At 41.9% G+C, this 17,507-nt stretch overlaps 1 protein-coding gene across 1 annotated transcript in view; it reads right to left on the bottom strand.

Annotated features, from left to right (window-relative positions):
• Positions 1-1,338: 1,338 nt before the first annotated feature.
• VIPAS39 (VPS33B interacting protein, apical-basolateral polarity regulator, spe-39 homolog) overlaps positions 1,339-17,507 on the bottom strand; it is an 85,069-nt gene continuing 68,900 nt past the window's right edge. Inside the window, exons 20-21 of the mRNA XM_053697366.1 lie at positions 1,871-1,975; positions 1,339-1,442 (exon numbers count right to left, since the gene is read on the bottom strand). Coding sequence (XP_053553341.1) covers positions 1,422-1,442; positions 1,871-1,975 — 126 coding nt within the window. The 3' untranslated portion in view covers positions 1,339-1,421. The remainder of the gene's footprint in view (positions 1,443-1,870; positions 1,976-17,507) is intronic.

The following is a 17,507-nucleotide window of genomic DNA, read 5'->3' as shown; positions in this document are numbered from 1 at the left end:
TGCCGCAACTCCCTACAGTGCCTGGCTGGACATCAGTGAAAACCGACGGAGGAGTTAAATTACAATCTCCCTATGCATGTTGCGTAGTACTGCGCAACTTGCGTAGCTAGATTGTATTTTTAACTCCTCCCACCCGGCGCAGAGGAAGATGCTTCCATTCTAAAGCCAGCAGAGGTTGGTATAGTCTTAGCTTGAAATAGTGGAATTAAAGTATATATATAAAAAGAAAATCTTAAAAAAAAATTCTCTTATATTTAATTTATTTTTTTCCCTTTAGCTGTCTCTTTGTAGTAGTTTTCCTAATTCATTCAGATGGACTACATCACTGTTTGTCTTCCTCCCCTCCATCTTTTTTTTTTATTAAATATTAATTATTTTTCATTATAATAATTTCCCCGCAAACAAAGCAATTCCACTTGAATTCCAGTAATTACCATCCAGCAGATCAGCCATATCCCACAAGTATTATATTAATTGCCAGTAACATCAGTCGTGGTTAGCTCACATCCATATTGAGAGCTTTCTGATATAAACTCAATTTATGACTCCAATGTCTGTCCATGATCATAAGTAGTTTTGAATAATTCCTTACTGGGGAGGTAACTTGTAAGTCTTGTGGTCCTTTTAAACAATTATTTTTTACCCACTTTCTGCCTCTCTGTTTCCACCTCAAACGTTGGCACTCACCCTTCATCTGTCATTTGGAAGTATTCTCTAAGTTCTGTCATTCAACTAGTTAATTCCAAAAAATAAATCTTAAAAATGTGTAAATATATACATAATGTAAACTTAGCTATGGTTATATTAGTTATGTACAGTATGTGTGTGTGTATATATATATATATATATATATATATACACACACACACACACACACACACATTATAGAGGTTTGTACCTTTAAAAAAAATAATCATGTTTAGTGGTCCACAGGATTCAAAATTGTGAGTTTAGTGGTCCCTGAGGTCCGAAAGGTTGGCGACCCCTGCACTAGATCATATAACACACTATGTCTCCCATCCAAGAAACCATTTTGAACACATTATTTTCCAAAACACACATCAGACATAGAATCTTTCGCATTCTCTCTTCGTTCAATTCAAACCCCCCCCTCCAACTCATCTCAGACACCCTATTCCCTTCATCTCATATCAAGCGTAATATACTTCTTACAAGCCAACATGAGGTGCTCTACCACTCCTATCCAAAACATAAGATTCCTCCTTTCAGCTCATATCAGGCACAGCACCTGTGACATCAGCCTATATTGGTCACAGAGCCAATTTATATGAAACACATGATATTTCTATCATCCTTCCAAACAGACAAGACACAGAGTTCTAATAAAAATGTATTTTTTATTGGCATTTTTCCTCAAAAGCTTGGCGTTGATCTTACATTCAGACAGGAATCCTTCCAAATCAGTTTTTCCACCTAATTTGCTGAAATAAAACATATTAAAAAGGCAGGTTATACAAAGGAAAACAAACAAACTATTTACACTGGACGGATATGTGTTCAGCTTTTTTACCAAATGAAGACCAAACTTTAAAGGCCATAAGACTCATGTACATGTATCTCGTGGATTTAACTCATATCTCGTGGATGTTATGATTGGTGATTTGTCTACTACTCTTTCATACACTACTGATATTGTGCTCTATCTAGTAAACACCCTGAGAAACCCCACCACTCTATATAACCATAAATCTTACTTGTATCTTTAATCGTTTACACAATTTTCTTCCCTTTCTCTGTTACACCCTACTTAAGGCTGGTGGGATATGAGTACTTGGTGACATGTTTATTGGCATTCCTTGTGGTTTTACACCTGGCATTAACTTAGTATCAGAGTTAGATTTCCTCTTACCGTATTACTGAGTATATAGTCAATCTTTTCCTCCTCAGGGGATCCTCTTTCCACTTTACAGCGATAAACCATTAACTGATGTCTATCTTTCAGGTCTTTGTACGTCTGTTGGGGACAAAAAAAAAAAGAAACATTACTAAGGAAAACCAGCTAGATAAGAGGCAGGTGCTTGGCAAGGCTTCCTAGTGAATGTGGCCATCAAAAACGTAGCATTAAAAGGCATTACAACATATCGCTTAAGTCACACTTGGGGGCCACACAGGATTGCTGATCTTAAACAGGATACAACCAGTCTGCCAATCAATAGAGCCAGTTGCAAAACCAGGACAATCACTTGCTGTTGGACTTTTGGACTGAGACTGTCAGTAGTGCGAAAATGAAGATATGGTGATATGATAGTAACTTTCAAGTATATTAAAGAGATACTAAACCCACATTTTTTTCTTTCATGATTCAGATAGACCATGAATTTTTAAGCAACTTCCTAATGACTCCTATTATAAATTTTTCTTTGTTCTCTTGCTATCTTTATTTGAAAAAGAAGGAATCTAAGCTAAGGAGCCAGCCCATTTTTGGTTCAGTACCCTGGATAGCGCTTGCTGATTGGTGGGTACTTTTAGCCACCAATCAGCCAGCGCAACCCAGGTGCTGAACCAAAAATGGGCCGGCTACCAAGTTTATATTCTTGCTTTTCAAATAAAGATAGCAAAAGAATGAAGAGAAATTGATAATAGCAGTAAATTAGAAAGTTTCTTAAAATTGCTGCTTCATCTGAATCACATCTATCCGAACAGCACTTTGAAGAAAGCTCATCATAGATCTTTACACACTTCTAGAACATTGAAACCGAAAATGAAAAGTCAACAAGATACGAGGGTAAGATTCGTTGGTACTTACAATGAAGCCCACAAAGAGATTAGTGGAATCCTCAATAAACATATCCATATACTACAGACACTAGCCAAGTGCATAGGGAATAAGGCAGCAATAAGCTGGAGACGGGCACCTACGATTAGGGACAAAGTGACGAATCATATCATAGGATAGATGACTTAAAGGGTACATATCCCTGTGGATCGTGCAAATATTGTCCCTTTATACGCAATGTAAAGCAAATAAACATCTTTCCAGGAGGAGTCAGATATATGAATGATTTCTTTATTTGCAAAACCAATAACATAATATACTGTTTGGAATGCAGTTGTAATAAAAAGTATGTAGGAATGTCGTCAAGAGAATTCAGGAAACGTTTGGGTGAACACCTGTGTAATATCAAGAATGCCAAAAACGATTTGGAAAAAGAGAGAAAGAGAACATCAGTTGCAAGACACTTTATATTGTCATGAGGGCAAACCAGACCTAAAATGCTGGATTTTACAAAAAATCTGGCTGGGCATTAGAGAAGGCAATATGGAAAGTGCACTTCTAAAAGCAGAAACAAAATGGATATTTTGGCTGCAAAGCATGGCCCCTCTAGGCATGAACGAACAGATCACATCATCACCATCAATATTTACAGTATCTTTATTGCATTGGTTAGCTCCGACTAACCCCTTATGTTACAACACTTATTTTGTCTTAACTAATAACACTGCTATAATCATGATTTCATGGCAATGTGGTTCAACAAATTATTTTTTTCTGAAGGTATAATTAATGCTAATTAATGCTATACACTTAAGGCTGGGATATTTAAAATAGATTCTCCTGGCACTCATACATATATATGCCACTAATATGTCTGAATTGTGACACAAAGGATGTTGTATAGCTTAACCACACACATATATCCTTTTGCGGCATAATATCATTATTAATATAACTTATGTTCATTAGCACATAGAACATGTTTAACCAAAGAATTGTATCTCTACCTTTTGAGAGATTGTATTATGAATATCAATCTCATATAGCCACAATGAATGCAGCACACGTCTTAAACATCGGATGTATAACCTAGAGTTCAATTTAATAAGAATTCCCATTTAATATTTATGTTCACGATCGATCCATATAGTACTTTCAAGCTATTAACATAAACACTATGAGGATGTGATCGGCAACATATCGCTATGCTTACTGTCTGACAGGTATACGTGTTTCTCAGAACCTTATTGTGACTACACTCCTGATTGGTCACTGCATACACACCCCCTGACACCACTCGTTCACAGTATGCACGGGCATTATCACAGCTATGCCGCGATTAACGTAATGACGTAATTTTGACAGACCGGCCGGATTGGTCTACGGCCCCTGAAAAGGAAAACTCTGTGGAGTAACAGGCGTCTTTGACAAAGCAGATGCGAAACGCAAATCGGGCATTTGCACTGCCTTTCCTCTCTCTTCTATTTAGTTAAAATTTGTTGGCCTTAATTGGCAATTTAGTAGAATTACTCTTTACTCAATAAATATACTTGTAAGGGAGACTTTATTTGGAGATTATACAGAGAGATCCTAGAGGGTTCTCCCTCCTAGCTAATAGTAATATCCCCCCTTAGTTAAAGGGACACTGGACCCAAATTTTTTATTTTGTAATTCAGAAAGAGCATGCAATTTTAAGCAACTTTCTAATTTACTCCTATTATCAATTTTTCTTCGTTCTCTTGCTATCATTATTTGAAAAAGAAGGCATCTAAGCTTTTTTTGGTTTCAGTACTCTGGACAGCACTTTTTTATTGGTGGATGAATTTATCCACCAATCAGCAAGGACAACCCAGGTTGTTCACCAAAAATGGGCCGGCATCTAAACTTACATTCTTGCATTTCAAATAAAGATACTAAGAGAATGAAGAAAATTTGATAATAGGAGTAAATTAGAAACTTGCTTAAAATTTCATGCTCAATCTGAATCACAAAAAATTTTTTTTTGGTACAGTGTCCCTTTAACCAGGAGTTTGTGTGTAATAAGAGTATTAGGCTCGGCTAGCATTATTTGACACATATTGTACCCATTCAGGGTTTCCCTGCATAAGCTTACTGAGGAGGCAGTGTTCATTAGATTTTTTTAGTCATTTTTGTTTTAAATCGAGTGGCATGTACACTATTATTTTTAAATATATTTATTACATTTTAAGTTTTATTTAACTTCACCTATATCTCACTCCACACACATTGCAATATAACCACCCTTTCTAAGTGTGCCAATTAATGCTTCTTGTTGTATTTAAACTATTATATATGGTATTAGGCACTGCCCTCCTTTATATACTCAGGCTTGTTTAAGGGGGTTTGAGGTTGGTTACTATTACCTCACCTTCCCTAGAGGTTCTAGGGGTTTCCTTTTGTTTCTATCTGAATCACGAAAGAAAAAAATTGGCTTTAGTATCCCTTTAAGGGTCTGTGAGTAGTGTTTATAAAAGAAAGAATAACTCAAGAACAAGGGGTCATGATCTCAAGCTGACGGGTAATAGGTTCAGGAGTAATTTGACAAAGCTTCTTCACAGAAAGGGTGGTTAATTCATGGAATAAACTTCATTAGAGATGGTAAAGACAAACACTGTGGGGGACTTCAAGAATGCCTGGGATTTGCATAACAGTATCCTACAAACTTATTAATGCCTGGAATAAGCATAAGGTTATCCTACAAATGTAATAATGCGTGGAATAAGCATAAGGCTATTCTATAAACATATTATTGCCTGGGCTAAGCATAAGGCTATTCTACAAACATATTAATGCCTGGGATAAGCATAAGGCTATTCTACAAACATATTAATGCCTGGGATAAGCGTAAGGCTATTCTACAAACGTATTAATGACTGAGATAAGCATAAGGCTATCCTACGAACAAATTAATGCCTGGGATAAGCATAACACTATCCTACAAATGTAATAATGCCTGGGATAAACATAAGGCTCTCCTACAAATGTAATAATGCGTGGAATAAGCATAAGGCTATTCTATAAACATATTAATGCCTGGGATAAGCGTAAGGCTATCCTACGAACAAATTAATGCCTGGGATAAGCATAAGACTATCCTACAAATGTAATAATGCCTGGGATAAACATAAGGCTATCCTACAAATGTAATAATGCCTGGGATAAGCATAAGGCTTTCCTACAAACATATTCATGCCTAGGATAAGCATAAGGCTATCCTACAAACTAATTAATGAATGGAATAAGCATAAGGCTATCCTACAAACTCGATAAGTTTACACTTTTAGGACATTTTGGGCAGACTTGTTGAGCCAATGGTTCTTATCTGCTGTTCAAAATTATGTTTTTTATGACATGCTCTAACAAAAGTATACAATTTTTGCACAAAAAAATAAATACATTATGCTTACCTGATAAATGTCTTTCTTTCCAGATATGGTGAGTCCACAACATCATCAATTACTAGTGGGAATATCACTCCTGGCCAGCAGGAGGAGGCAAAGAGCACCACAGCAAAGCTGTTCATTATCACTCCCCTTCCCACAATCCACAGTCATTCAACCGAAGGGAAATGGAAAAAAGAATAACACAAATGTGTAGAGGTGCCTGAGGTTTAAACAAAAACATCTGTCTTAAATTTAAGGGTGGGGTAGTGGACTCACCATATCCGGAAATAAATAATGTATGTGTAAGATATGCATGTGTAAATAATGTATGTGTAAGATATGGTGAGTCCACAAGGTCATCAATTACTAGTGGGAACCAATACCCAAGCTAGAGGACAGAGATTACTAGGGAGGGAGAATAAGACAGGCAGACCTAAACAGAAGGCACCACCGCTTGAAGAACCTTTCTCCCAAAAGAAGCCTCAGCCAAGGCAAAAGAATCAAATTGTAAAATTTTGAAAAAGTATGCAGAGAGGACCAAGTTGCAGCCATGCAAATCTGTTCCACAGAAGCATAATTTTTGAAGGCCCAAAAAGAGGAAACAGCCCTCGTGGAATGATCCGTAATTGTCTCAGGAGGCTGCTGACCGGCAGTCTCATAAGCAAAACTAATAATACTTCTCAACCAAAAAGAAAGAGAAGTAGCACCTTTACGTTTTCTGGAGACACAAACAAACAAGGCAGAGGACTGGCAAAAATCCTTAGTCGTCTGTAGGTAAAATGTCAGAGCACGACTTCCGGTGGGACGGGCTTGAGAGCAGCAGCATGTGTGTGGAGCTCCGCGCACATTACCCCTAAATTGAGTGTTTTTTTGCAGATTTCAGCCTCAATTTTTGCCCGAGCCTAACTGCCCTTGACAGTCATCGTGTCTGGGCATTGAAGAGGCGGAAATAGAACAACTTTCCCCCACGGAGGTCCGTAGAGAACATTGGCTCTCTTGGCGGGAGTGACGGCGGCCATACTGGCGCCTTAAAGTAGAAAGGAACAGAGCTGTGTACATTGCCGCGGGACGAAGCGGACATAGTGGATCGGCCAAGAAAAGGGATTACTGCGGCTGCAATAAGTGCCGCTTGTAGCGGTAATATCGGAGGAGATTCCAGAGGAGCACATTCGCACATCCAGACTCCCAGGACGCACTGCAGTACCGGAGATCGGTGGAGAACTCAGCGATAAGCCCTGCAGACTCGCCCCACGCCTTGTTGCCACCTAAGAGACAAGCATCGACACCCAACCTGGGTTTGGGTCAAATCTTGGCAAGGGGCTTTCCTGGCCTACACCTAGGCACTATCGGGCCAATGAGGACACATGGATGGTGACGACTTTCACGGAGGCGGTTGGTAAGCCTTTAGCACAGCCTGATTTAAGTCCCTACGATTCAGTGCCACCTTGCTGGTTCAATATATTGCACTGGGGCCTGACTCTTGGGAGTATTGAGACTTGGAATAAATAAAAAGGCCCTAAGCCTGGGACACACAGTTAAGGGTGCCCCCCACATCATTCATAATATGACTGGGAAATAACAATATATTGTATAACTGTGGCGTAGCCACGTGGGAGGGCCTCCAGTGTTTCTTAACCACATACTACTGAGGCCTTTACTTGGGAGCTACTAAAATCCGGCTACATCAGAATTGGAGTGTGATACAGTTATTTGTGGTTGCAGATCCCTGCTTGTGTATAGCCTTGAAAGAGCAAGCTTTGTTTTTTTTTCATCACCCCCTAAGGATTGTCAGCAGCTGCTGGTGCCTGTGAGGCAAAACAAAGTATTAGAGTGGGGGAGCATAAACTCTCTTGCTAAATTGAAGACTCGCTTCTCTGCTCAGCTGGTGATATCTTACCCTATACAGGGGCAATTCTGTTTAACATACTATGGGACCTTGACTCAGTTGTTCTGGGGCCATACAAGTGGACGAAGACTGAAAAGGACCTTTGATTACAAATACTTTTGATGGGGTTGATGTATCTAACCTTCCCTTTATTTCCTACAGGTGTACTTGTTAAATTGTTGTTTTAACAGGAAGTGTGTTCTGCTAGCCCTTATATTTGTGGTTGTACGGGTACATCTGGGGGGAATTTTTAGAACCAGTTACTCTTTTGGCAATAAGTTTGATGCATGGTGTATCCTAAAATATAGTTGTGTGTGTGCATGGAGAAATATCTCATACCAGACCCAATGGCGAACCGCAATAAGACTGCTGAGCGTAGAGCCAGGCAGGGCTCAGAAGCTGTAGCGCAAGGGCCTTCCTTTGAGGTCCAGCAAGACCACACTTTACTTGATCCACACCCTATAGTCAAGCAGATTTCCACCCTGTTTTTGCCCAAAATAGAGAACCTCCAAAAGGGAGTAGATACCCTGGCGGAGGAGATGAAGCAATTCTCCACTAGAGTAACTGAGGCAGAGACCAGGATCTCTGATCTCGAGGACACCCAGGTTACTACCACTAGTAAATTAGAAGCCCTAGAAAAACACTCACTGATCTTGCAGCAAAAAATTGACGACCTCGAGAATCGCTCGAGGCGCAACAATGTTCGCCTACTGGGGCTCCCTGAGTCTGTTAAACCAACGGAGCTTTTAAAATTTGTAGAAACTGTTTTCCCGACACTACTAGATATCCCACCTGATAAGTTAACGGGGAGTGTTGAGCGGGCACATAGAGTAGGCCCAGAGAGACCCGCCATGGATCGCGATGCTCAGGCTCGCCCAATAATGATAAGATTCCTCCATTTCCAAACTAAACTCATAGTTTTGAGGGCATATAGAAGAGTTGAGGACTTAACCTATGATAACTCCAGGCTCCTGCTGTTTCAGGACTATTCTGTAGACCTGATGAAAAGGCGTAGGGAATTCTCTGCGCTATGCTCCAGATTACACCGTGAAGGTAGACAGGCTTACTTGCTGTACCCGGCCAAATTGAAAGTCTCGACCCCGAGGGGACCCAAATTTTTTGACTCGCCAGAAACGGCACAAGCTTTTCTAGAAGTAGAACGGGGAGGAATGAGCCCAGGGAGAGCAAGGGGTGGGGAGGGTTGAAGATTTTGACTCACTTGCAACGCTTATATTTTATCCATTATAATGTGTTAAATGGCTACAGTAGCCAAATCAAGAAGATGGTGGCCCAATTCTTGGACACCCAGGTTGATATTATATAAGTTTAGATTGTGTATAAGTTTGATGTTTGAGTTTCTGAAAGTGCCTATAGTTAAAACACTGAGACTAATACCCAGCAATACGGGCCTCATCTCTTATGCAAGGTTTAACATATTGATGCCTATCTTGCTTATATTTATCTCTACGGAGATAGCTGAATATTGTATGTTAAAAAACATGGGTTTACCCACTGATCTTTTTATATTGCATTTACAACTACTACCAAGGGGCTGGAGCAGCCTTCCCCTGGCCCTGCAGCAGGGGCTCTTAAAATCTGGTGTACAATGTTCATTCAGCAACTTAGGTTGTAACAAGCTGCTCACTGATATATGCTGTGTTGATGTTTGGTTGACATTTTGTATCCTATTGTTCTTTTGTAGCTTGCAAGACCCTGTATTGCATTGGAGGACTGAAATTTATCAAGAGGTAGGTGACAGCGTGAGGACCCCCTTTCCCCCCTCTACCCTCCCCCACCTGGTTCCCCCTTTTTTTTTTTTTTTTTTTTTTTTTTCCTCACGGAGTATCTCACTTAATGCTATAATTTAATATATACTCCTGGAATGTAGGAGGTATCCACTCCCCTATAAAGAGAAAGACTATACTTACTCAATTGAGGAAAAAAAGAGCTGATGTCGCGTTCTTGCAAGAGACGCACCTGACTGACGTCGAACACGCTAAGTTAGAGAGAGACTGGGTGGGTAAAGCTGAGTTTGCTTCATATAAGAGTGCTAGCCGAGGGGTGGCAATCTTGTTTGGGAAGAAACTAGACCTCATAGACACGACAGTGACTAAAGACCCAGAGGGCCGGTACCTTATTGTACAAACCACGATAGACAATAAAAAATATGTTCTATGTAATGTTTATGCCCCCAACCAGAGGGATAGGACATTCTGGGAAAATCTGATTGGAGTCCTGACTCCTTTTCTGGGCTCCGCCCTTATTATCGGAGGGGATTTCAACTTGGCTCCCAATCCGAGGTGTGACAGGCTCAGGGACGCATCTAGGGCGGCTCCTGGAATGCTAATTACATCGGACGGTAAATTTGAATTTGAAATTTTTCAAGCTCTGACTGCCTCTCTGGATGTTGTCGACATCTGGCGCAAACTTTATCCGGATGGAAGAGACTATACATGTGTCTCCCGGGCTCTGCCCTCGATGTCCCGTATTGACATGTTCCTGACCTCTAACTCTTTGATCCCACGGATCATAGATGCCAAGATCGGTGAGGTAATGGTGTCTGATCATGCCCCTGTGGGGCTCTTCCTTGATGCGGTAGATCCACCAAATCAGAGGCGAACTCTTAGGTTCCCACAATACCTAATCACTTCTCAGGAATTCCAGCAGTACATGGTTAAATGCTGGGACGATTTCCACTCAAACAATGCGCAACATCTGGCAACGCCTGAACTTTTTTGGCAAACTGCGAAGGTGGTGTTAGCAGGAGACATCTTGGCTTTTCTCTCCCGCAGACGAAAAATACATGCAGAAAGACTGGAAGCACTTAGAACCAGCTTAGCTACCGCCTACTCAACCTATTGCAATGGACCTTCGAGGTCACACCACCAGAAATATATTGCTGTCAAAAATGAGTATGACACTCTCCTGGCTTATCAGGCCTCTCAGACCCTTTTAAGGACCAGAGGTAAATATTACAGGTACGGTGACAGGTCAGGTAGGTTGCTGGCCTCCCTGGTCAATCTAAAAACCTCAAAACGCTTTATACCTGCTCTCAGAGAGGGTGATAAAGTGGTCAGGGAACCCAAGAAAATAGCAGAGGCATTCGCCTCCTATTACTCTCGGCTGTACACCAGTGACCAAAGCTGTTCTGAGGAGGTCCTGAGAGACTTCTGGAGCTCAATCCACTTACCACGGATCTCAGATGAGCAACTGGACAAGCTGAACGCGCCTATTTCCAGGGAAGAAGTGGGTAAAACAATAGCATCACTAGCATTAGGTAAAGCGGCGGGCCCTGATGGATTGCCCATCGAATTTTATCGTATGCTGAAACCACAAGTAGTCCCAGTGCTGACAGACCTGTTCACGGCATACTTTTCGACGACTGACATGCCGTCCAGTTCTTTCTCAGCGGCTTATATTACTCTTATCCCTAAAGCGGGAAAAGACACTCTCCTCCCTGAATCGTATAGACCAATATCGCTGCTCAATGCAGACTATAAGATTCTCACGAAATTACTTGCGGAGCGCCTCAAATTCATCCTGCCAGATGTGATCCATGAAGATCAAACTGGCTTTATGCATGCGAGATCATCAGTAGTCAATATCCGACGAGTGTTACACTTGCTTCGATATTTCTGGGATGGAAGTCACAATGGAGTGAACAAACCGCTTCCGGAGGCCTTCCTGCTGTCCTTGGACGCAGAGAAGGCCTTTGATAGGGTGGAATGGAGTCATCTGTTTCATACTATGACCAAGTTCAATATTTCGGGCCCCTTCACGGCCTTCCTCAAAAACCTATACTCCTCTCCCGTGGCGAACATATGTGTAAACAATACGTTCTCCCCCAACGTGACTTTGGGACGAGGCACCAGACAGGGCTGCCCCCTGTCGCCTCTCCTATTCAATATGGCTCTAGAGCCTCTGGCAATCAAGCTGCGCCAGATCTTCCCAGGTATTGACATAGGAGGGGCCCCCCAACAATTGGCATTATATGCGGACGATATGATGTTGTTCGTACAGGATCCGAAGCTGCACATCCCCTCGATTTTGCAAACCTTGAGTGACTTTGGCTCCTTTTCGGGGTACAAGGTCAATATGCAAAAATCGGAGATTCTGTGGTTAAATAAAAAAAAAGGCAGTGTGCATGCATACCCGTTTGTAACGGCCTCTCGGAGTCTGACTTACCTTGGAATTCATATTCCTGTTAATCCTAATAAGATATATTCTATGAATCTAACCCCCCTGTGTGCCAAGCTTTGTAGCTTAATGAGAAGCTGGAAATCTCTTCCCTTGTCACTAGCGGGCAGGATCAGCTTAGTGAAGATGGTGGTTCTTCCCCGTCTCCTATACCCGCTACTTATGCTGCCTCTATTACTGACGAAATCAGATGTGAAATTATTGAATGCGGCAACACGACTTTTTGTCTGGAGAGGGGGTAAACCACGCATATCGGCAGACAAATTATCTATACCCTTCCTAAAAGGGGGTCTCTCCCTACCAGATTTTAAACTCTACAACTGGGCAGCGCTGATCCGCTTGGTTCTTGATTGGCAGGTGGATACACAACACTTCTATAGACCTACCTTGGAACGTGCAGCCCTTGGAGGTATCTCCCTGGCATATTTGCCACACATGGCGAAATCTGGAGCAGCTAAATTGGTAGGCATGAACTTGTTATATCGTGACCCTTTAAAAGCCTGGCACCAGGCACATAAATTCTTAAAAAAAAGCTGTCACAGCTCTGTCTTTCTCCCCCTCCATAATAATCCGGACTTCCCAGCGGGGCTGGATATGAGACCCTTTGACTGCTGGGAGAAGCTAGGCCTGAAGTCGGTGGGATCCTTACTGGAGCCCCTAACTCGCTCGGTCAAATCTTTTTCTACGTTGCAAAGGGAGTTCAATCTTCCAAGGGCCCACTTTTATGCCTACTTGCAGACACGTCACTACTTGAACACACTGATTAGGGATAATCCGGACTTCTGGGATGGTTCCCCTTTTCGACTTACCCAATCCCTCTTTAAAATGGGCAGATTCTCCCTATCAGAGATATATCAAACTTTCCTACAGGATAGACTGACGAAAATACAGTCGTCTGCTGTGATGGGATGGGAGAGAGAGGGAGTCCCTGGGATTACGGTGGAGGAGACCCGGAGGGCGTTAGAGAAGGTTAGAAAGGCGACTCTCTCAGTGAACCTCAGAGAGACCCAAACTAAATTTCTACATAGAGCTTACCTGACCCCCAAAAGACTGGTCAAATGGGTACCTAATTGCCCTAATAAATGCTCTAAATGCGCGGCAGAGGCCCCGGGCCTGTTACACTGTGTATGGGATTGCCCAGTGATTAGACAATTCTGGCATCAATTGCAATACTGGATTAACAGGAAATTGAAGATCCCTATCTCCATCAGCCCCACGGATGTTCTGTTTCTAAATTGGGGTGCCCAATATAAACACTGTGACATAGAACTGACCATGACTATCTTACTAGCACGAAAGTGTATCCTAAATCACTGGACCAAGAGGACAAGACCTACTATAGCCTACTTTCGTAACATCCTGAAAACTCACTTATTTATAGAACAGGTTGACACCAGGGTAGATGTCGGTAATAGGCTTAACTTATTTCTAAAGAAATGGCGCAGACTGATTTTGACCTTTGAACTCCAGATTCAAAGACAGATTTTACTACCATTCCAACACTCTGAGATATTCTTGGAGAACTCCCTGAGGGGCGAGTGGGCACACATATTCTTTCCGAGGAACTCCTAAAAAATGTATATTTTGGGTGTTTTTTTTTTTTTCTCTCTCTCTCTCCCCCCCTCCCCTCTTCACGCTGTTCACTACGTAGCATATTAAAAAGCTAGCTTGAGAGGTCCTATAAGTTCAGTTCTACAGGGTATGGGTGGGAATTCTAATAGTTTGGGTAAAGGTTAGGGGGGGAAGAGGGGTGGGGGTGTGGGGTGTTATAAAATATAAAAATTAGTGAGAGGTGAACACATTTGGGTTATATTCTTGACATAACCATGTTACAACCATTGGATGTATGACTATGTTACAAGATTAAGATATGACAATGTGCCCAACTGTGTCGGTGCTTGATTCTGATGTTCTTTTGATACCTGATGTAACTGTGTGTTTTCATGTGTGATACTCTCAATAAAAAGAATTTAAAAAAAAAAAAAAAAAAAAAAAAAAAAAAAAAAATGTCAGAGCACGCATAACATCCAAGTTGTGCAACAAACGTTCCTTATGAGAAGAAGGTATAGGGCAAAGAGAAGGAACAACAATTTCCTGATTAATGTTTCTATCTGAAACTACTTTAGGGAGAAAAAAAACCAACTTCGTACGAAGAACCGCTTTATCAGCATTTTAAAAAAGATAAGGCAAATCACAATGCAAAGCCGAGAGTTCCGAAACTCTCTGAGCAGAAGAGATAGCAAAAAGAAACAACACCTTCCAAGATAATAACTTAATATCTATGGAATGCAAAGGCTCAAACTGAGCCTGCTGCAAAACTTTAAGAACAAGGTTAAGGCTCCAAGGAGGAGAAACAGACTTAAAACACAAAAAGACTGAACATCTGGCAAATCCACCAGACGCTTATTTAACAAACTAGATAATGCAGAAATCTGAACTTTCAGAGTACTGACTGACAATCCTTTCTCCAAACCTTCCTGAAAAAAAGACAAAATTTCTAGGAATCCTGACCCTACCCCAAGAGTTGCCTGCTTACGAGCCTGAATCATGGTCTCACTGACTGATTCAGAAAAACCACAATTAGACAGGACTAAGAGTTCAATCTCCAAGCAGTCAGCTTCAGAGAAACGAGATTTGGGTGAAGGAAAGGACCCTGAAATAGAAGGTCCTTCCTCAGAGGCAATCTCCAAGGTGGGAGAGATGACATCTCCACTAGATCTGCATACCAGATCCTGCAACTCCAAGCAAGAGCTATGAGAATCAACAATGCTCTCTCCTGTTTGATACGAGCAATGACTCATGGAAGGAGAGCAAACGGAGGAAACAGGTATGCCAGACTGAAATTCCAAGGAACCGCCAGAGCATCTATCAGAGCGGCCTGTGGATCTCTTGACCTTGAACCGTATCTTGGAAGCTTGGCATTCTGGCGAGATGCCATCAGATCCATCTCCGGCACCCCCATTTGAGGGTTAAACTGGACAACACTTCCGGATGGAGAGCCCACTGCCCGGGATGAAAAGTCTGTCTGCTCAGGAAATCAGCTTCCCAGTTGTCCACTCCATTAATGTGGATGGCAGATAGACAACAATTGTGAGCTTCCGCCCACTGAATAATTTGTGCCTCCTCCTTCATAGCTAAGGAACTCTGGGTTCCTCCCTGGTGGTTGATGTAAGCCACTGAGGTTATGATGTCTGACTGGAACCTGATAAACTGGGCTAAGGACAACTGAGGCCAAACCATCAGAGCATTGTAAATCGCTCTCAACTCCAAGATGTTTATAGGGAGAGCAGACTCCTCCCAAGTCCATAGTCCTTGTGCCTTCAACAAGTCCCAGACTGCTCCCCAGCCCAACAGGCTAGTGTCCATGGTCACAATCACCCAGGAAGGTCTCCGGAAGCATGTGCCCTGAGACAGTTGCTCCTGAGAAAACCACCATGGGAGAGAGTCTCTTGTCGACTGGTCTAGATCTACCATCTGAGAGAGATCCGAATGGTCTCCGTTCCTTTGACGGAGCATGCATAACTGCAGAGCTCTCAAATGGAATCGAGCAAAGGGAATGATGTCCATGGAAGCGACCATCAGACCAATCACCTCCATACATTGAGCCACAGATGGCGAACAGTAGACTGCAGAGAGAGGCAAGAGGAAAGGTATCTTTGATTTTCTGACCTCTGTCAGAAATATTTTCATAGATAGGGAATCTAATATGGTCCCTAAGAAAACCACCATTGTAGCTGGAACAAGGAAACTCTTTTCCGGATTCACTTTCCATCCGTGGGAACAGAGAAAAGACAACAAGATCTCTGTATGAAAGTTTGCTTGTTGAAAAGATGGCGCCTGAACCAAAATGTCATCCAGGTAGGGTGCCACTGCAATTCCGAGACCGAATCACTGTCAAGAGAGCCCCCAGAACCTTTGAGAAGATTCTGGGAGCTGTGGCAAGGCTAAATGGAAGAGCCACAAACTGAAAGTGTTTGTCTAGAAAAGCGAAGAACATGAACTTGTAATGATCCCTGTGAATGGAAACATGAAGATACGCATCCTTCAGGTCTATGGTGGTCATGAACTGACCCTCTTGGACTAAAGGAAGAATGGAACGAATAGTTTCCATCTTGAAGAAAGGAACTCTGAGAAACGTGTTTAAACACTTCAGGTTTAGAATAGGCCGAAAAGTTCCCTCTATCTTGGGAACCACAAAGAGATTTGAATAGAAACCTAGGCCCTGTTCCAGTATGGGAACTGGAACTATCACTCCCAGGGAAGAAAGATCCTGAACACATTTCAAGAACGCCTCTCTTTTTATATGGTCTGCAGATAATATTGAGAGGTGGAACCTGCCCCTGGGAGGAAAGGTCTTGAATTCTATTTTGTAACCCTGAGATACTATGTCCACAGCCAAGGGATCTGGGACATCTCGTATCCAAGCTTGATAAAAGTGAGAAAGTCTGCCCCCCACTTGATCTGATCCCAGATGGGGGGCAAACCTTTCATGTTGATTTAGACTCAGCCGCGGGTTTCTTTGAGGAAACATCAGCTGACCAAGACTTCAGCCATAAAGCCCGGCGAGCTAGTACAGTGAAACCAGATATCTTGGCTCCCAGTTTAATAACCTGCATGGTAGCATCAGAAATAAAGGAATTAGCTAGCTTAAGCTCCTTCATTCTGTCTTGGATCTCCTCCAAGGGAGTCTCTACTTGAAGAGAATCAGACAAGGCATCGTACCAATAGGATGCCGCACTGGACTCAGTGGCGATACATACTGCAGGTTCCCATTGGAGACCTTGATGAACATACATTTTCTTCAAATAAGCCTCCAACTTTTTATCCATTGGATCCTTAAAATTACAATTATCTTCAATAGGAATAGTAGTTCTTTTAGCCAAAGTAGAAATTGCTCCTTCTACTTTAGGCACTGTGTGCCATGACTCTTTCATGGAGTCGGCAACAGTAAACATCTTTTTAAAGACAGGAGAAAGTGAAAAAGGTATCCCTGGCTTCTCCCATTCCTGTGCAATAATCTCCTTTGCACGATCTGGAACAGGAAAAACTTCCACAGAGGAAGGAACATCAAAGTATTTATTCAGTTACTTTTACTTTTAGGGTTTACCTCCTTTAACAATACACAAAGGTGTTCAAGCTTAGATCTGAAGGATAAAACTTCATTTCAGAAGGAGGAATTAAACTGTCCGAATATGAGATTTCACCCTCAGAAGCGACCGGGGAATCCTCCCCCTGAGTAGCTAAAGTCGGAACAGAAATCTTACTATCTAAATCTTTAAATATC

The sequence above is a fragment of the Bombina bombina genome, chromosome 1 (assembly GCF_027579735.1).
Source record: "Bombina bombina isolate aBomBom1 chromosome 1, aBomBom1.pri, whole genome shotgun sequence".
Taxonomy (NCBI): Eukaryota; Metazoa; Chordata; class Amphibia; order Anura; family Bombinatoridae; genus Bombina; species Bombina bombina.
This window is presented reverse-complemented; position numbering and strand designations above follow the sequence as displayed.